The sequence below is a fragment of the Melanaphis sacchari genome, unplaced genomic scaffold (assembly GCF_002803265.2).
Source record: "Melanaphis sacchari strain LSU unplaced genomic scaffold, SCAv2.0 Contig43_pilon_pilon, whole genome shotgun sequence".
Taxonomy (NCBI): Eukaryota; Metazoa; Arthropoda; class Insecta; order Hemiptera; family Aphididae; genus Melanaphis; species Melanaphis sacchari.
Genome location: NW_020271284.1, coordinates 1,121,625 through 1,143,970, shown reverse-complemented (window position 1 = coordinate 1,143,970; position 22,346 = coordinate 1,121,625). Strand labels below are relative to the sequence as shown.

Below are 22,346 nucleotides of genomic sequence, written 5' to 3'. Positions count from 1 at the left end.
ATCGGATCTATGAATATATTAGTTTTAGAATTGTATAATTTTTTAGTATATCTATATATATTTGTTAGTATGTCTATTTACACGTTTTATGATGGTAAAAAATAATACTTGAATCATCAACGACGAGTGCGGTTGTTAGTATAAAATTGGATCTAGTTGAAACTTCTAGAAAAATTCTCAGTTCTTTTTAAAATTATCGGGAACAGAAATAAACAATTTAAGTAAATTATAGCTAGAATTTCTAGCTATTAAATATGTTAATTTCATTAATAAGTATTGTAAATTTTATATAGGTTTTTGTAAAATTATTTACTTACAATTTAATGAATATTATGAAATATATTTATGTTAAAAATAAAATAGGTTTATGAAAGTTTATGAAAACTTATCGCTACGCCTAGCATTTTAAATAAACCGTAAACTTCTCATAAATATGTATATTCAATCACATAATTATAAATTAAATAGAAAAAAATTAAGTTAAAAATTATTATACATATTTATTTTATTTCTCTATGTGTAAAGTCGTTTTTTCCAATAGTTTAAAAATGATAAATACCAATATATTATTATCAAAGTATACAATTACATAAAATAAATATTGTACAATACTTACAAAAATGAAATATCTGCATTCGATCACCTAAAAAACGATCTTAGTGCATGTATCGTCGCAAAATAGTATTATTTATTACACATTCGGCTTAATTTGACCGTGCGCGAAAATAATGTGGACTCGCATTGCAGTACCAATACACATCATATTTCGTTTACAATTATCGTTAACCTGTACAACTATCAACAAGAGTATACCTTTTCGTCCAATATGAGGTAAAGAAAAAAATTTCAAATAAGATCATAGAAAAAACAACATCATTAATACTAGAGTGGTTATGGCCATTTCGGTCTGTTTAAACTCATATTATGGACTGAGGCGTTCATATCTGTCGTAAACTGGAAATACGTACTTGTTTACTAGAATCGCGTAAAACTGTCGCAAACATCATCACCCATTATCGGGGGCATATTGTGCGCGCGTGTAATATTTCTGTATAAAAGCGTCGCGTGACAGCGGTCTATCATATTCACTCGTCAACCGTCGTCGCTAATCATAAGTGTTCAGACCTAGTTATCTGTTTGTGCAGTTTATATTGCAACTAGTCACCGTTTTTGCGCAGAGTCCAGAGCAACCAAAGAAATCAACAATGTTCTCCAAAGTAAGTACATATTTTCATACATTATTAATCGTCATTTTTACTGTAAACACCGATTATTATTGTTGTTGTGTCGTAAGACGGTGCGTGCATAAAAACACTCGGACGTAATAACCGAACTTAGGATACGTAATATGTAGGCATAAAATCGATTTGATTTTGTCAAAACTTTCCGGTTCAATACTATACGTTTCGACCGGGACGAGTGTAGTATATGACGTAACCACGTCATTTAAAAAGCAACTTTGTATATTTTTCATTGCTTTAGTCGCAGTACAGGCACAAGACCGAGTAATTTTACAGTCGTATGACTTTTGATCAAGACCGCTTCAGTCATTCATTGCAGGTTTTGCCGGTTATTCGCACGCGTATAATATGTCGTCGTTATTTTGCCATGACAGAATCATTCGTGAAACGATCGATGTATAGATTTGATTTAACACCTCTGCTAATGACGTTGCTGGTACCGAAAACGTATCGAATTTTAAAAATACGCGGCGTAACGTACGTATATACTACGAAATAAAATATGTTCTCAAAATCTCGAAATGTTCTTTAAACCGAGCTTTAAAGTTTTAGCTTTAGTTCGCGGTTCAGCCCCCTCGTCCGTACGTCGTATCGACGATGACGGTATTGAAAATATTGAAAAAAAAAAAAAAAAACAATGAAATAATTCGTTCGTTTTTGCACCACAGGTAGCAGTTTGCTTCGCTTGCGTGGCCGTGTTCGCGGCCCGCGCGCAGTACTACCCGGCCGCCGCCGTGGTCCGCCGCCCGGTGCTTACCCGCTTACCCGGCGGCCGTCTACCAGCCGGTCAACCCGAACCCGTCGTACGCGTACAAGTACGGCGTGTCCGACCCGGCCACCGGCGATTACAAGACAGCCGAGGAGAGCCTGTCCAACGGCGTGGTCCAGGGACAGTACAGCCTGGCCGAACCCGACGGCACCGTCAGGACCGTGTCGTACACCGCCGACGACGTCAACGGTTTCGTGGCCCAGGTCACCAAGGGCGCCAAGGTCGTCGCCCCCGCCGCCCCCGTGTACGCGGCCCGGCCAAGGTGTACGCCGCCCGGCCCCGTGTACGCCGCCCCGGCGCCCGTGTACGCCCCGGCGCCGCGGTTTACGCGCCCGCCGTCCACGCCCCGGCGTACGCCCCGCCGTCTCGTACCGTTCCCGTACAAACGTCAAGCGTAAAAATGTGAACGACGACGAGCCGCTTTGGAAAACTTCACCATCGTAACTTCCACGTTGCGTGTATCGCCGTCATCGTCATCGTCATCGTCATCATCATTATTATTATTATTATTATTATAATTAAATATTATCGTCGTCGTCGTCGTCGTCGTCGTTGTGTGTGCAACGCAACTGCAGTTGCCAGGACGACCTGCTCGCGACGCTGCTCCTCCCCTTCGTGTATCGTCTTTTCTCTGTTCGTTTTATCTTTTTCCGTTTTTTATTGTAATATTATAATATTTTAGTTTCCTACTCGTAATAATATTATTACATTGTATAATGTATTATTGTAATAACCACGTTGAAAAAAATACAATGATTATGAACAATATGATGTATTATGTTTTGTACATTTTTCTCATCGTAAAAAACCCGACGTGTTATATTATTATGTATTTATTTTTTATCCGGGCGGTTTACCAATGCCGTGTGATGATTTTCGACTACACCGATCATCAACTCCGCGCGATAACCGCGGGTTTTGAAAATTTGATTCAAAAAGTTGTTGTGACCGATAGTGAGAAACTATAAAATACCCGACACGAACACGATGCTTTTGGAAAAGCGCGCGGACTGTGTTTTGTTGGTATTACCAATACAATCATATTATTATGCTTATTCGTTGACGACATATTATTTATTTTCACTTAACCTATTACTTAATAACGTTGGCCGTAATTCAAGCTAACCAATATATTTTTTTATCACATATCAATCTGTGTTGTAACGCATATACTATGTTAAATCATTATCAATATACCTACCTATTGTTGTGACGCAATCTACAAATATATACGTATAGTAAATTAATACTTGGACATGTTCACTATTTAATTGTGGGCATGAACGATCGAAATGAATTTCATCGACAGTTCTAAACCGTGTACGATTTAAAACTGAGTGCAGTTATTTTGACAATAATAATTCGTTATAATGAAAATAAGGTTTATAAATTTTAAATTGTGACTCATACACAGTCGTATTTGTTATACCGAGTAACTTTTCTATGATGAACACTCATTGTTTTTCTTAAGCAATTATCGTTTTTGAAAATACTACTTTTGAATAACTTTTTTAGAACTTTAGTTTTGTTTTTTTTATTACTTGCAACAATTATGTAAAAATAAATATTTTCAAAAACGTTAATATAGTTTTTTAATTAATGAATGATTTATGATTAAAAAAAAAAAACCCCAACCTATATACTATAATGTTTATTAGTGTCTGTATACGTACTTTTAAATTTGTTTCTTAATTAACAAAATAATGTCTAGATTATACTTTAGCCCGATAATTAAAACATTGTGAATTAGGTCAATAATATCGTTTGATTGAAATATGTACATAGGTATTACTGATATTCATAACTACGACCAATGAGCAGTCGTCTAATCATGTTTCCGGTCGTGTGACTAGAGACACAAGTACGTAATATAACTTCCTATTCTTTATTTATTTTTTATCTATGAGTAATTTGATGTTATTTTAAAAGTAAATGTTTGTAAACCAGTATTCCAGTTTTAAGTATTGTGATTTGTGAATTGTAGCCAATGATATTGTGCACTTGATTTCGTACTGAAAAGCATTATGTGTTTATATTAAAATTGGATTAGGAAAAATTCGAATGATGAGTACTGGAAATGACATGTGAAATGTCAAACATTTATTTTTATCCAAATATGTATACGTAGGTGCTTAAACGTTTTAGATCTTTATCCTGTTTAATAATAAGAAATTTAATTTAAATCTTAATTGTTAAAAATCACAAATATAGGCATATTATAGATCACATTGTATACTCGTATTTAATATTATAACAGTGACATTATTGATGACCTAGCCGGATCATAATACAATAGTCACAAATATTTAGTAAGTCTGTGTTAACCTTTACGGTATAGACTATAGAACTTGTTCGGGGCGCAGTTATCATTTCTATATTGTAATTTATATAATGTTTTCACAAAATAGCAAATATTCTCGTGATGTATAAATAAGAACATTATAATTTATTATAATAGTATAATATAAAACGACCTTGCATGTCGTATTATATTTATATACGTGGAGATTTTAGTGTGTTTTTTTAAATTATTATTTTTCTTAAACATATCACCTTCTTAATGGTTAATTATTCATTATTTTAATATGCGTTGGTTAATTGTTTTCATTCTATAACCAAACATCAATCGAAATCGATCATACGGACAGTCGTTTTGGTCTTTGCTATTAAATATCTTTACATGTATGAGATGCCTAAATAATGTATGTATATGCGTATCAAAACTTTTTATCTATTATATCAATTGTCATATTTTGACCGTGATAAATTGGCCATCATAAAAAGACCCGCGTTATTCATAATAACTCATAATCGTGTATATTATTATGACTGTTCCAAAATTAAAACATTGTGCGTATATCACATATAATATACCTTTATCATAACGTTGGCTATTGTTTGCCGTTTTAGGATGCGCAGTGGGGATGTCATTATTTTGTGTTTAGACACTTTGCTTTGGTATAGTCGAGTGCGCACATAATGTATAGAATTTAATTTTAAACGTCGATTCATCGTACACTTTCATGTTTGACGACCAAGCGAACATTCGTACCTCGGAAAATTCGATTATTGACCACCCACTCTACTTTAAATAGACGGATCGGTTCTTCAGATATTATTGTCTGTGCGACTGCGCTACTAATTCGTTTTTTTTTTTTTTATTCTACAATCGATGTATATGAAATCGTTTTTATTTGATTCCAGGTATAACTTTTGAAATGGTTACAGTTTACTCGTAATAGTTGTATTACGAAATTTAGATCAAAAGTATATTTTTAAGTTTTGACGAATATTTTATTTGTGTGTCCCCAACGAATATAATGCCATCGATCCTCTTCGCGTATTTTAGTTTAATACCTTTATTTATTTTTTTATTCCTACAATGTCTAATTATTATTTAACCACTATACAATGTAACATTGTCATGTATTATTCATTTTGTATTTCAGAATCTTCGATTTTTTTTTTCTTGTGATTATATTTAACGAATTTTGTTGTTACTGAAAATGTTTGATTAGATAAAAATTTAAAAAAAAAAATAATGACTAGTTAATATATTTTACAAAATGAAAAATATTTTTCATTTTTTTTATTTATTAAACTTACAAAGTGTCAACATATTACATGTTATTACAAGGTGAAAAATATTAAATATATACAAAATACATGATTTATTGTAATATGTTTGTCCGCGGATAGTTATTCGGATCCGGTTAGGGTGTGTCAGACCGTCATCAGGTTTAAAAAATGTATATAGTTGTAAACATGCCATAATATAATACTGCTTCGTTTGCCGCACATTGTGTTCATTAAATGCGATAGAAGTGTAACGAAAGGATGAAAATGACAGAAACCTGTCTCACGTTTCCTTTAACTCCGCATTTATGTATATCTTGTGTTGCTCTACCTAAAGGTCAATAATATATACATCGAAGCGTTTGGTCGGTGTCATAACAATAATATTATGTTATTGCAAAATCAGATCGTTCAAATCCATTGTACGTACGTTTCGATCTAGTTGACAAAATAAACATCATCCAAGGACCGCGACCGTGTTATGCCACACGCAGTTTCGTAATGTTTTTGAATAAACGTCTGGTCACAATGGAACGATGGCTTACGATAATAACAAGGATAATGATAAATCATTACTAATAATACATATTATATGTCTAGTGTCTCTCTGTTCCAAGTGTCGCGGTAACCGACCTTTCGTTCTTATTGAAGATCGTATATGTGCACTGTGCAGTAGATATGCACTATGTTGCACCGCGGTGCATTACACCCTACCACGTGTGTGACACTTAGATATAGTCGTTCAAGAATGTTACAGCAATTATTTGTTTTATACTATTGTACAACTACTATTATTTTTTCTTTGATTTTAAATTCTGGTCGAAATGAGGAACGTATAAGTTTAGATTATAATGTCTATTTTTCGAACAGGAGGAGTGATAAAATCACTTTATCCTAATACTTTGTTTCCCGTAGAAAAAAGTATTTAGATTGTACATTGGAGAGAAGTTTTGATTTTCTCACATTTTAATATATGTAAGGAAAAATAAAAATCTCAAATAACGATTCAAGTACGACCGACCTTCCTATTTTTCATAAAATCTATGGTATTAATACTTGAATTTCTCACCAATTATTTATAACTGAAATATTAGTCATTGTTTTAATGCACTTTTTCTCCTTAGGAATTTCCAAAATAGAAGGGTAATTTATTATAATTTTCTAATATTAAGCAATATGCATGATTTTCGTTTATCCAATCGCTGATTATTAATTAGTCAATGCCTATAATTGTTCTTCATTTTGAGTAAATTAATATGTATAAAATATAGTATCGGTCTCATCATATTGATATGAGAGCAAAAAAATTATCGTGAAAAAATAATTGTTTGTAGTAACTAGTTTTGATCATATTTTATAGAGCTAGTGATTTTGTAAATAAATAACTTCTGGGCAATTTAAACTCCGGCAGTTGTACAGTACAACAAAACTATATTTAAAGCCTAGGTATGTGTACACTGTAATTGAATACAATTAAAAAAATTAAACACCACTTAAAAAGTAATAAATGAGTAATGGTTTCAATAATATAATTTTACCATTTGTTATATTTCTTCACCGAGTAAACAAAAAAAAAAAAAAAATAAAATAAAAATAATTTACTATAAAATAAAACGTCTGTCTCCAATGATAGTTTCGCGGAATAGAGATCTTAAAACCAAATTGAAGAATCTATTTACAACACAAATAACAATTATGTCAAGAATTTTTTTTTTATGTTATTTTCATATATTATTTTTGTCTAGAAATGAAAATCGTTCTGTCTGCGTCTTTTTGTACGGTTGTATAAATACCACAATCCCGCATCTGCTAATAATAGAAAATCGTTGAGAATCCTTAGAAATAATTGAATTTTACAGCCGTGCGTCCTTGTACGATGGCCGATGAGGTATAAGTCTGAGGCGTGGTGCATTGTATAATGTATATAATATGTGCGTATTATTACATTATACCTCTTCGAAGAAGTGAAGAACCCGCGATGACCCAGTTTACTGAGCGTGATATGGTTCTTCTGCGCGTACGATAATATAATATACGACGCACTATTTTTTGCACTATTGTAGCAAGTACACAATATATCGGGCAGTGCGGTGTTCCTTCCGGAGTTTTCCTTTTTTTTTTTTTTTTTTAATTGGAAATCCTGTGAATAAATCACCAAGGTGATTTTTATGTGTAATTTATAGTAGTTTACTGTATAGTATAAAAAACCACTAATAATGTAGAAAACTGTCCATGTCTAATTTTTCAAATTCAACTTCAATATTATGAATTTAAGTCCAAGGTTTAGAAACAATGTGCAATGATAATGTAATGTTATAAAAATGACAATTTTGAATTCTTCAGGTCAAATAACGGTGTAAAAATAAGAGTAATTAATTAATATTATATATAAGATAATAATAAATTGATTTTTCTCGTATCTAATACTATTTTTTGGTTTTATTTTAAATTATTAAGTTGTATTTAGTTGTAGGTAGGATAATTAGGTACATACTTCTAACTTGTATATGTACTTAAAAATTAAGGAATAATTAAAATGGGTAATCAATATAAAATTCTGGACACAAATTATGTTGAACACGTTAATTTTTCATTCCAATAAATTGATAGTATATTATTTTTCATTATATTACATTATATTTCGCTTTTTTTTTTAAATATATGTAATTATATAACTAAATTTATCGACGGCTAAAAAACCAATTGTCATAACTAAAAAAAAAAAAAAAATGTATAGAGGACACATAAGACATATGTAAATCATAACCGTTTATAATTTTAATTAGTAAGTATTCTTTTCTTATTCTGTATACAAAAAGTATAGAATTATTATGATGATTTATGAATTATATTATTTGACCTTATAATAATAATTATGACAGTATCATTTTTAATTACAGTGATTTGTGTTAGAATAAGGTACCTAATTTATAAAAATAATAATATTATTTTTATTCAAATTTAATATAAAGCTATTTTGTTTATTATTTAAATGATTCGTTTTATTTTATCATGAACTATTTTAAAAACGTGATATAATAAAGCGTTTAATTTATATATAAGTTACAACTTTCGTCACTATTTATCGTTTGATATTACGACATTCAAATAAAGAAAATGTTTACAGAAAAAATCGAATTGTGGGTAACGAGAAGTAACAAAACTTAATTAAAATATAACAAAATTATATAGAATTAAATATTTTGTTGAAATCTTTATTTTAATCATAGTGAAGAATACAATAGTTGGCCATTTGACCATTTAATCATGCATCACTTAATACTATCTTATGTTTTATAATTATTACTGTGGTTTAGTAAAAATGACAAAATATACTAATTAATTGCTAATCTGTAATAGAAAAAATATATGGTTAACCTCTACTACCTCTTCACTTAGGTACAATGCTAACTATACAGTCATACTGGTTATCTCATTTCTAAAGATGGGCTATACGTTAGTATTACAACGTAATGAATAATATATACAAGTACAAATGAAAAGTCAATCCTTATACGGAAAACACAATACAATATTGATTAACATAATAATATTATCAGTTTTTATTATTATTCAATATTATCATGTTATATAATCATTACAATATATTGTTTTAAAAAGGATCTCATAATATTCATAGTTTCAACATATAGCTTTTAAAATATATTAATATTATCCACACTATATTCGTACTGGGTTAGGTCTGTTGATTACTTATCTAATAAATATTATATTAATTATTATATTGTTAGCGATTATTTAAAATAATTGTTTGCATAACTATTATAAGTTATTATTTTTCATTTCCTTATTTTTTCTTAATTTAATACTTTATGTTTCCTTTAAAATTTCTAAATTTGTGTACCTATATGATTATTAAACTATTTATTTGGTATTACTTTTAAAATTTAATAGTAATACAGTTCTAATACTTACTATGTTTGAACGTTTATTTTAAATTATTTAAAAAAAAAACTAATAATAGGTAGTTAATTTTAATTTTAATCAGCGCAGTGTATTATGTTCATTATTGTAAGTTTGTAAAAATATATTATTTTTCCAATTAAGTAAGAGATCACTATTACTAGCAGGAATGCAATTCTAATTGAATCAATAGTCTACTTTTCTAAATGTATTTCCTGTTTTACTAGATTGTTGTGCAGACATTTTGATGTTAATAACTACTTTTTTTTTCTTTTCTTTTTTTTTTAACAATTATAAAATAAAAGCCAGTTTAATTTTTATATAATCACCAATTTAAAGATATATAATCTTAATTAATTAAAAACTAAGCATATTGAAATGTAGAATCGTAAACTAAAGTAAACTGCTAACTAATAGTATGAATTAAGGTAATTTGTAGGTGATATTTTCCTTTAAATACGTAAAAATGTTAACAGGTTTTAAAAACTAGGTATGAGAACTTTATTTTACAATTAAAAATAAATAAACAAGTTTATTAAAGTAATAAAGTTGGCGAGTATGTAACCATTCTGTTTTACTGCTGGAGTTGAGTATTCTTCGTCTATTGTCGTCGAGTAAATCACTATAGTTGACATATTAAATTCTCAATTCAATTAATCGATAAAACTTTACATACGAAAACGATTCTAAACCGAGATTTTCTACCAGTATTTATATTTATTTTTTACTATTATAATAATTTGTTTTACTATAAGTAGTATGCTTTAAATATGCATTAGATTAAAATTGATCTAAATATTTTGAAAGTGTTATAATATACGTAATGATTTCAAGACTTTACGAGTATATTTATATTTGAATTCCAACAAAATAACTAAAATTGTTAATTATCGCATCGCTCAAAGTATAAAATTTGAATTTTTTTGCATAAACATTTGTTAATAATGAAATTATGAATAGAATTTATTATTTTAATTATATGTAAAATAATTGAATAAATTTCCTTTAGTAGTCAGCTATAAGTTAATATTTATGATCAATTATCATTCATTTCGTATATTTTATTTTTTTTTTTTTTTACAAAAGTTACCAAGATCAAACGCAAAATTATTTCATATTATATACCTAGTTATGTTTATTATGATGCCTATATGTAAACATTGAAGGAGTTGATTGGTTCGCAGATATTTCCCGTTAGTTTAAGAAATTAAAAATTTATTAACAGTTAATATTTAAAAATAACACTTATTCATTATTTAATGATTGATTTATTCTAAAATGGATTTTCATTCTTTTGATTTTGATTTTACTTATTATATGGATATATTATAATTTTTTAAAAGTCATTTAGTACTATTTAATGCAAACTCTTTGTTTAAAAAATTAATATTCATTGTTTAATGTTTTATTATTTGGTATTTGAACTATTCAAATTACATTTAAATATTTATATATATATATATTTTTTTGTTCTCAGTTAAGTTATAAATGTTAAATATTAAGAAAAAATATGTATTGTTTTTGTTTTTAAATTATTTATGAAAACTTTTCTTGGTATATTGCTTTAAAGCTATACATTTTATTTGTAATAATATCTCATTTAAGCACGAGAAAGTAATTTAACTTTTAAAATTAATTTTATAGTTGACATTTTCCATTTAATTTTAAACAATTTGAAATTTATATTTAAATAATCCAAATTTTAATATATAATTTAACATTCAGTATATAGCATGATGTCGCAAAATAAATAATTTGATAACATATTTTATTTTAGTAAAAATAATTTGATATTCCTCGTTTATTTAATAACTGCTTACAATTTTTACTATGGTGGAATCTATTCATTATTTTACATAGTTTGCATAATATTATGTGTTAATGGTACATATTGCATTATATTGTATAATTTAAAATTGTATATCTAAATATTGTTTAGTAAACTTAGCTCTATAAAATATTCTATCTTAAACAATGAATTGGTCGTTGATCCTAAATTCTTACCAGTCTTATTTCTTAGTTAGTTTGTAACTAACATAACATGTGTTGAATGCCTGATTTTGGTTTTTTTAGGATTTGTTAAGTATAAAAAATAATAAAAAACAACATTCTTTTTTGCCCACTACAAAACGGCTTCATCAATTAAACACTGCCACTTGTGAAGGACACATTTGTTCAGGCACATTAAGAATTCAATCATTAGTGTATCAAACTTTAAAGATGGAATAGTGTAGATACACCTAAAAGGCATAAATCGTTATTAAGAAGTTTAGATCATTATGCTTTTCTTTTATGATGCCAAAATTCTCTGCAAATACTTATTACTATAAAGTGTAGAAACCATTAGTTAAATCATATTTATTAATACCCGTAAATGCATATCGTATATTGTCCTAAACTATAAATAAAGAAATATTAACGAACTCACAATCAGTTATTTCCTAACAACTTTATTTTATTGGGGATACATTCTTTTAAGAGATATATTGTCATTAAACAGAATTAAACATTTAAAATGTATTATTATTAAATATTGTACAGAAAATGCATTCATTAATATTTATAATCATTATACCTATGTATACGAGTATATTAATATTAATTTACTAAAAAAAATATCAATTTAATTACAATTATCAGTAACTAGAAAACTAAAATAATTTAATGATTTCCTGTTTATTTCATTATTTTATAAAATTGAAACAATAAAATTATTTATTTATCAGTATTAGCAGTAATGTCTGATATTTACTTGAAATATTTAATTTTCATGTACAGGTTTTTTTATTAATTATACGAATTTGTAGATTTTAGATTCGTGTACTTATAAAAATGTATGAAATATCTATTGTTTGTAAGACTTTAAGGTATTGTCCATTATTCAATATTGACGCAACATTCATTTACGATTTTACTATTATTGATTTTTACTATAATATTTTATAATGATTACTTTTAGTCTACAGTTTGAAAAGAATCGTTCTACCGTTGTATTCGCGTTAGAGTTTTATTGGCATTCAGTTAATTAGATATTTTACTATTAACCTATAGGTTTAAATGTATAATTATTATACTAACTATAACCAACATAATGGTTTTACTTTCATGATAAGCTTAATCTTTAAAAAATTTCCTGTTTATAACTTATATATGATAAATTTTGTTTTTTTTTACAAGTATGCTATTTTATTGGGGAATTTTATTTTTGAAAGTCATGTATTTTATGATTAGTATATTTAATAATAATATCTAAATTGTTAATTTTAATTTAATTTCAAATAATAATTTCTAACACAACTAAATCAAATTTATTTTTATTATAGTCACTTATGGTATATATAGGTTACAATGCGTATCTTTCTTAATTAAATAGTTTTTAATAATAATTGTCTGTAATGTAAAGTTATAAGACAATTTTGTGTACAAAGTTAAATGATTACTTATATTAACTTTCTTATATGTATTACTGGTATTAGTAATAATTAATTACTCAAAAAAAGTATTAAAAACTTATTATTTTTATGAATATAATAAATAATAATATGAAATATATCAAATTATATAATGCATAATACATCAAATGTATCTCATTTTTTTCTGTAATCGCTTATTTGAGAAAATGCCATATCGAGGAGATCCACTTTTTAAGATGTGCTCTGCAATATTTGTTTGCATAATATTATATTAATGTACACGTTTTTTATTATTCAAGATCTAAATTATATTTTTATATATTCTATTATGTATAATGTACCTAAAAATATACGTTTAATATTACACAACTATTAATATAGGTGAGGTTTTTTTGAGATGAGTACATAAAAAATATTAAAATTATTAACGCAAGCCAGTTTTTTTTTTTAAATATATTTCCATACAATATAAAACATTCTAATATTTGCCATAAGCTTTACCTATTGAGATAAATTAATTTAAAAACTTATACATTATAATCTATATTATTATTTTGATTATAATTTACAAATAATAATATATATATACATAGGCATATATAGCTTATATCTGGACTGTATTTAATTATAAATAACTTAGGTTAAATAACTAATTACAAGTAACATTTTATTTTATTATTTATATATATTTATTGCGAAAAGTTTTCATATACTTCAACAATATTTTATCAATAATAATATTTAGAAATCAGAATATCCTTTTAAGTGTGCGATAAAAATAATTAAAATATATATTCTTATTAGGTATATTATAATTTATCAAAGTTACATATCATTATTTTAATTTTTGAAATGACATATAGCTCGATGTAGATATAATATACTTAATTGTAAACGTTATGATTCAGAAAAACTTTCAACAATATGATTATGCATATAACATATTCTATTATTGTTAAATTATGAACGTAAAGATGAAAATATTTAATTTAATTTAAAAAGTATTTATTATGTTGGTACAACAAGACTTTATTTTTAGAAACCTTAAAATATGATTTAAAACAGAATAAAATGTGTGATGATCAAAAATAAAAAATAATTTACTTACTATTATTTTATATTTAAAATTAAAATCAAATAAATAAACAAAAAAAATAATGTTTCATGCAGAAAATCTATTGATTAATTTCTGATTCATAGTCAATTTTAACAGATTTGTTCTTTGTAATATAAATTGTCTACCTACAACAAAATAGCTTACCTATATGATGTACCTTCTAATAATATGCATAACTTATTTATTTGAAGAAATTCTATTAGTATTTAAAATTTTAATATAATAATAAAAAACTATTTTGTATACAAAATATTATATGATAGTATTCATTGTGCTAATATTCTAATAGAATATTCGATTGACAATTAATTTCCCTTTCGCAGCAAATATTTTAAAAATTAAGACCAAAATATTTGAAAAACGAAATGATGTCGCTGCAGTCTAGACAGTAGGTGATTTAAGAATCATTAACGTAAGAAGAAATTAATAGCCTATATGTTTCTACTTAAAGGGCCGTAATTCGCTTTCAGTGTTTAGTTTTTTTTTTCTATTTCTCGTTCCGGCTGCTGGTTGATTATAATAGTCAAAAATTAAAAGTGGTTTAACTATAGAAAAAATCATCATGGTGTATTTCAAAGTAAGTACATATTATTTTTATAATTATATACATATAAAATAATCATATTTTTTTGTTTTTACTGTATTTTAATATTTTGAATTTTGGGAAAATGATTAACTTAACATATAAATATTTAAATTTTAATAAGTATGATTTATACAGTATTAATATGTGAAAATATTTGTGAAGTGTTTATAAATGATAGGTTAAGATTAAGTATAATAATTATACAGCTATGAAATTCAAATATCTACTGATTGCTCTATTGAATTATTTCATTATAAATAATTATAATACATTTAATGATTAAAAGTTTCAATTTTTTGTATTTAATATTTTTTTTAATTACAATAGAAAGTAACTGAAATTGTAATTTTTTGTAAAAATATTCGATTTATGATCAAACATTCAAAAAAAATTAATGTAGTTTTCAATTAATTTTTTTTCCTTATTTTTATGAGGACTTCCCTATTCTTATAAGAACATTTTATATTACATATTCAAACCTAGGGTATTAAAATTAAATGTATATTTTTACCTACAAAATAAATTGCATATTTATGTAAAAATTTGAAATAAAGATATAAACAAATATATACCTGTATATTTCCTATATTTTACAACTGCCAAATCAAAAACGCAGGAGAAACCTTAATTTATATTTTAAAACTTTTTGACAAAAAAAAAAAAACACATTTATTTTTATTTATTAAAAAAAAAAAAAAAAAAATCTAAAATAAATATTAATTTTAAATGTATATTAAGTCAAATCTAACCTAAAATCAATCTGAATACTTTAAATTTGTGTATGAAAAATAATAATATTAATAATATTGAAGTGTTCAAAGTTTTTATTGTTAATAATTTTTTATTTACAAAAGTCGTTTGAGAATAAATTGTTAAAGTAATAAGTTTAAATAGCCAATTTTAGAAAAATTTGAACTTTAAACTCTTAAATAAATATGACTTTATATTTTTAATGCCTTTTAATTTTTGAAAAAAAAACAACTTATGAGGTATATTTTACTTTAAACTTTTAAGTTATTTGATTTAAAAATATTGTTGAGCTAATTAGTATAATTCAAGGAATAATTAAAATAAAAGTTTTATATTTCAAATGTCTTTTGAATCAAAAAAAAAGAGCCAACCTTTTTTGAAAATTATACTATGTTATAATACAATAATAATTGAAAATTTTGATTATCAACAACATGATGTAGTTTTATAAAAAAAATATCGATTTTGATAATAACTATTGTTTTTTAAATAAATATTCTCGTTTTTCCATTGTTTTTATTTATTATTTTATATTTTTTATGATTCAAAAATTAATAACTACACTTCATATAAACTTGACATTTTGTACAAATATTTGAATTAGCTTATTTTATGGTATTATTTTCAAAATATTTTGGAACTTTGTATGATAACTATTTACAATTAAAACTGTACACTATTTTAGAAATTATCAATGCATGTTAATAATGTTTAAACTAAAATATTTTATGGAATCCGTCTAAATTACGAAAATGTGTAAATTATTTAGTATTTATTATTTAATAATTCATAAAACGTTTAATTTATATTCCTAGGTTTGAAAATGTTGTTAAAGATCCCTCTTAAAAAGTTCTTACAGTAATTTAAAATTTTTAATAAACTTTGATATTTAACCAAAAAATAACAGTTTTACGTGTTTTGTTGTACCTACGTCTCGTTGGGCCAAATTATAAAATATTTGTTTGAAGGTTATTTATTTTATCATAACCTATAGAAATTTAATATGCTATATATTTGATATATTTATATATATTTTTTAGGCCATCGTGTTGGTATCCGTAATTGTGTGTTTGATCAGCGCCGAGAAGAAATCGTTGAAAGAACGTATTTTTAATTGCAAACTCCTCCCGTTTAAAAAACATCATTCCATTTTTAACGGTGCCATTCCATCAATCGAATCTTCTTTGCCGATCGATTTTGCTGTTCCTATCAATTATGCCGTTTCTACCGAAGTTACTACACATGATACAGAGCTACTCCCTACGCCATCACCTGCAGTATCACAGCAACAAGTGCAGTATCCACCTCAGCAAGAAGTTCAGTACCCATCTCAGCCAGAAATTCAGTATCCACCGCAGCCAGAAGTGCAGTACCCTGAACCGCAGCAACAGGGACAACCTCCTGTAGTGTCACAACAGGAAGTACAGAATCCGCCGCAACAGGAAGTACAGAATCCGCCACAACAAGAAGTGCAGAATCCGCCACAGCAACAACCTTTATATCCACCACAACACGAAGGCCAACGTCCTGCACAATACTTGGTAGCGCAGAACTCACCATCATATGAAGGATTGTATCCACCGCAACATACCGGACAATATTATCCGTCGCCAAACTACCAGGATACTACTTACTACAACGTCCCATATAACTACCCCGTCTATGGGCAAAACGTACTGAGATCCGTTAAGTCTGTCGATGGTCAAACGTATACAACCTACCAACACCCATACAAAATGAATATGTTTATTCGACATCCAAACCCGTACTACAACGCTGCACATACATATGGTTTGTACGATGCTCCTGCACAATATGACTATATACCACAAAAACATACACCTAAAGCCCTCGTAAAATCGACTTGATGATATACTTACTTTATGACAATTTTTATTTTTATCATTATTATGTAATAACTACTTTAGTTTTTAGTAAAATTACATTAAAAAACAGCGATCTTGAAAAAAACATGTTTTTTTTTTAAGAACAATAAACTTATTCATTTATTCTACTTGTGGTATTTTATTTAAAATATTAAATATTTGAAAAATAGTTATTGATATTTACATATTTTGTTACTTTACTGATAAGTTTATTAAATATTTTGATATTTAGTTTGAAATATTTTGTAGAATACTATTGAATATTTTTTCTAAAAATATATTCACTAAACCAAAATTATATTTCAAGTAAATTATTTGTGGGTATATATTTATGATTCAAATATATTTAAATATTAAAATAAGAACTCATAGTCTTACGTAATAGTTTTATTATATTAAGGATTTATTCTCAAACACATTTAAAATTTATTATATTAATAAAATATTAAAATGTATGTTGTCTTAAAATTTCTAAATTTACTTTTTAAAATATAATCATTTTAAGGTTATTAAATTATTAAAGTAATATATTAATTACAGAACTATTTTTTCTTCACTGAAAGTATAGAAACAAAACAATAGAATACGAATAGTGTAGGTATTTACCTAATATAGTGTAATTTTATCTTCTATCTTAACAGTATTAAATATCAATCGAAATAATATTGTTGAAATAAAAGCTAGGTCACAATTTCCTAATACATGGTAGCTATTATACAATATTTATAATAGTTTGTTTTTATTTGTTATTAGATACTAATTTAGCTACTCGCACAATCCCTGAAAATCCCCCTCCCCCCCACTGAACTCTGAAAATAAATCTTATTGTGCCTTGGAGCACAAATTGTAGATTTCTGATAAAAATAATAAAATAAAAAATAAATTATTAGAATACTAAATTTAAAAAAAAAAAAAAAGAATTAATCGTATGTTCAAGATTAGTAGCAGTCGTTGTTATACTGTTTTGAGTATAAACGGTATTGAGAATATCTTATCATTAGGGGTAGGTATTCGGATATCATTGCACACAAAAAACGTTTCTGGATGGAGACAATCTATATTGACATATATTTCTATGAATATTTTATTTTATATATATTTATTACTACAAGTAATTAAATTTAACTAATTTTTAGGGAAAAAAATATTATGACCTATATGTATAAAAATAATTATTTTAATATTACAAGTATTTCATATAATATTTATATCTTTTATTAACTTATATATCAATACCGATGAACTTTAAAAAAGGTATGAATAAGTTTTAAATATTTTTAAATTTAGTATTAAATTATTTACGAATATTATTTATTAAATAACAATAAAATAACTAGAATCGTTATTTTATACTTAAATATCCAATTTCGTAGATAATTGAACTTAAAATATCTTTACAAAATAAAATTCCACATTTTCGAGATTATTAGATTTCTGTAAAAATAACTATAAAAAGTTCCATTATTTAAAAATATGACGTTTAAAATTCAAACACAATTATATTTTGGTGAGTGTTAAAAATCTAATTGTGTACTTGTTCTTGAATTACGTCAAAAGAAACAAAATCTATTTTGTTAAAAACTATTGTAATATATATGCATATATATAAACATTTTAAATTTTTACTTATTTTCTTTTTTTTCTTTTTCCCTATTTATTTTTGAAAATTCAAGAGTTTTCAAAAGCTTTAACAATGATAGTTATTAATTATTATTAACTACTTATAATTAATAATTTAAAAATTATTTTATTTGAATTAATTTTATAATGTTCCATTTGTTATTGAAATATGTATTATTGTATTTGTTAATTTTATTTAATTTGAGTTTCCAAGATTTCATATAAATGGTTTGACTGCTTGTATTTTATCTTCCCCGATTAAAAGTACTATTTTTATTTTAATTGATAAATACAAATTGTTTTAGAAAACCATCTCTGTCAGTCACGGTTATTGACAGTAATATGCTATATATAAATATTTATTTTATATTTTATGAATTTATGATGCATAGTTAGTATTCCTAAAATGTGCATAATAAGATCCTACTCTTTAACCCAAATAACAGAATGTACTATATATAAAAAATGAACGATATTTTATTAACACCCCGAGGTCATTTATAAATTTACCATTTATGTAAAAACTGGATTTTCATTAAAAAATCAATTTACACATTCAAGGTACTTTTAAAAATATTCAGACTTGTTTTACCTTTAATATTTTATTTTTATTTTTTTATCAAATTTTAAATGTCCAAAGTAATCAATTATCAAGTGAATTGCGGCGTATATTTCATCTATACCAATAGGACCACATGATGATAACATGTGGTTCGCGGTCCATTTATGGACCATTACATTTTTTTTTTTTTTAATATTAAAAAATATAAAATTATCGATTACTATAATATTATGTTCAAAAGATAAGGAAAAAAGCCTTTATGTGTGTACTATATGCATAGTGATATAAGTATGTAATAAATAATATGCTGAGTTGTGGTAAATCGTTGTTTTATACTTAGTGGCCCACTTGAAAATAATTATTTAGTAAAATAGACAATAGAAGACAATATTAGAAAACATAATTAATCAATACTGTCAATGTTAATTCATGTTTAAAAAAATGTAAAACAGATATTATTATTATTATTATTTTAATCATATAATTTATTTAAAACTACATTTTTGTAATACAAATTAGTCGTTAACCATAAATCTTTAAAGTTGAAATGAAATAATCAAAACAAAATTTTAATTACGATAAATATAATTAATAAATTATTTAATTGACATTCAACGGAATTTTTCATTTTGTCTACTTGTCCACTGCTAAAAGAAAATTTGTTTAAATCTCACAAACATCCTAACTCATTTGATCACAATAATGTTAATTTTTGATTTGATACTTGAGCTATTATTATACTTAATACCAATAATGGTCTAGGTAATAATATAATAGTAGTAGTCTATTATATAATAGTTGCAACTCATGTGAATAAAAAAATCTATTTCATAAATGATTTAACTATATATTATAACTTTATTGTATAATATATATCGTAGCTATATAAAGGTGTGTTTAAACATTATTAATTATTCAGACAACAAAGTTTTTTTCTTCTGTGTCACGAATTTATAACGTATCAAACACCCACAAGTTAAAAAAAAAAAATCGATGGAATATTACTCGAATGAAATCGTTTCATTTTTTTTTTTTTTTTTTTTTTATCATTTTTTACCGTGCACGCGACACATCTTTGGTCCATACCGGATTCTCATAAGAACTATATATATGAGATTCACCCGGCTTCTTCCATAACAATGATTCAAGGTCGTCTGGATTTATCGTGTACATACGTATTTATATTCACCCGTGGGGGTAAACACGACTATATATACTGTGGTTACTTAAAGTTTTGTACACGCATTCGCAGCCGCATTGAGCATTTAGCAGTTCACCGGGTAGTCACATCTGCAAAACACACTCAACCGACAATGCAAGGGCTTAAGGTAAGTGTTTTTTAATTAGAATTACTCCGCAGTGTTCGTACAGTTCTCGGTCGAAACGTCTCGACGTTGAAACGATATTTTTATCATTTCGCCACGTACCTATATCGCGCCGGCTTTGGTACTCTCGGATCTCTCGATCTCGTCCTGGCCGCGGTGCGATATACAAAACTGTACGAACACTGCAAACTGTCCGTGTAGGCGGTTTAACGCCTTATTCGTATTTCTGTGTCTCACGACGTCCCGTCAATTCGTTCGTTTCAGACTGTGAGTTTCCTGTGCGTGGCTTTTGCAGCCTGCCTGGCGCACGCCGCCGCGATCGACGAGCCGTCCGCACCGGCTCAATACGATTTCAGCTACGCGGTCAACGACCCGACCACCGGCGACCAAAAGGACCAACAGGAGACGAGAAACGGCGACGACGTTACCGGTTACTACCGGACCGTGGACTCGGACGGTTTCCTGCGCACGGTCAGGTACAAGGCGGACGCCGTCAACGGGTTCACCGCCGAAGTCGTCCGGGAACCGGTCAGCGGTGCCGCCGCCGTGCCGGTCGTCGCAAAGGCCGCCCCGGTGGTCGCCCCGGTGATCAAGCCCGCCGTCGTCCCGGTGGTCGCACCCGCCGTCGCACCCGTCCCGTACGTCGCACCGGTAGCGCCTTACTACGCCAGTTACCCGTACAACTACCAGCCGTACCCGTACGGTTACCAACAGTACCCGTACAGCGCTGGCTACACTCCGTACTCGTACGGCCAGTACGCCTACAACGGCCAATACGGTTTTCCGTTCGTCCGCAAGTAAAATGACGTGCCCGAAAAAGGCGTCCTGCCGCGCGTGCACATAACTCGGCGGCGCTCGTCCCCGAGAAATGTCGCTCCCGCGTCGCGTTTCGCCGGCGGAGACGAGTTGAACATATTACGATATTAATTTCTTCTGTGTTGTATTTTCATCTGTTTATTAAAATCTGTATCTATCTTTATTACGTGCTTACGGTAATACTATGTAAACAAAAATAAGCAAATTTATCAATAAAGTGTATTTTGTAAGTACGTTTGTTTTTTCTATATATATATATATTATATCACACGAGGGGTTTTTTTTTTTTTTTTTTATGTTCGTTATCAATTATTATTAAACTGTTATATTTTAGCACCTGACTGTACTCGACCATATGGGATTCGATAATCATAAACTTGTATTAGGTATATGTTATTACTCGTGTCGTGGCAAAGCAGCCGTATATGACTTTTTTTTAAGGGCTGGTGGGTGGATAGGCATAATATGGTCATTGGTCAATAGGTAATAATTTTGTAAAAACTAGTATTTTGGTATTAACTATAAATCAGGTAGGTGGCCAAAAATAAAATAGTTAATATGCGTTTGTTGTTGTTTTGGTAGGCAGGTGGGTGGAATATTAGATTTGTCTCTGAACAGTTTCAAGTTCACTACAACACTGCTCTAAACATAAAAGGAATTATTATAATTTATATAGTATCTTATAACATTCTATATTTATTGAATGGAATATTATGTTCGCAAATTGCCATACTCGTCTTCAGTTTATAAATGTCTCAGAG

At 27.5% G+C, this 22,346-nt stretch overlaps 3 protein-coding genes and 1 pseudogene across 4 annotated transcripts in view; all 4 read left to right on the top strand.

The window, feature by feature from the left end:
- Positions 1 to 22,346, top strand: part of LOC112597705 (neurobeachin-like protein 1) — a 109,791-nt gene that overhangs the window by 57,821 nt on the left and 29,624 nt on the right. The gene's annotated exons all lie outside the window — the stretch shown is intronic.
- Positions 609 to 2,734, top strand: LOC112597712 (annotated as a pseudogene).
- Positions 14,511 to 17,331, top strand: LOC112597708 (fibrous sheath CABYR-binding protein-like). Its single transcript, XM_025343878.1, has 2 exons — positions 14,511 to 14,617; positions 16,417 to 17,331. The coding sequence occupies exons 1-2, from the start codon at positions 14,603 to 14,605 to the stop codon at positions 17,242 to 17,244; spliced, it is 843 nt and encodes a 280-aa protein (XP_025199663.1). The 5' UTR covers positions 14,511 to 14,602; the 3' UTR covers positions 17,245 to 17,331.
- Positions 20,548 to 21,818, top strand: LOC112597709 (cuticle protein 19.8-like). Its single transcript, XM_025343879.1, has 2 exons — positions 20,548 to 20,772; positions 21,034 to 21,818. The coding sequence occupies exons 1-2, from the start codon at positions 20,584 to 20,586 to the stop codon at positions 21,568 to 21,570; spliced, it is 726 nt and encodes a 241-aa protein (XP_025199664.1). The 5' UTR covers positions 20,548 to 20,583; the 3' UTR covers positions 21,571 to 21,818.

Bases quoted from the DNA above. Each gene is read 5' to 3' on its own strand.
- LOC112597709 (XM_025343879.1), top strand. From the start codon at position 20,584: ATGATTCAAGGTCGTCTGGATTTATCGTGTACATACGTATTTATATTC. The intron at 20,773-21,033 runs GTAAGTGTTTTT...CGTTCGTTTCAG, and splicing joins CGACAATGCAAGGGCTTAAG to ACTGTGAGTTTCCTGTGCGT.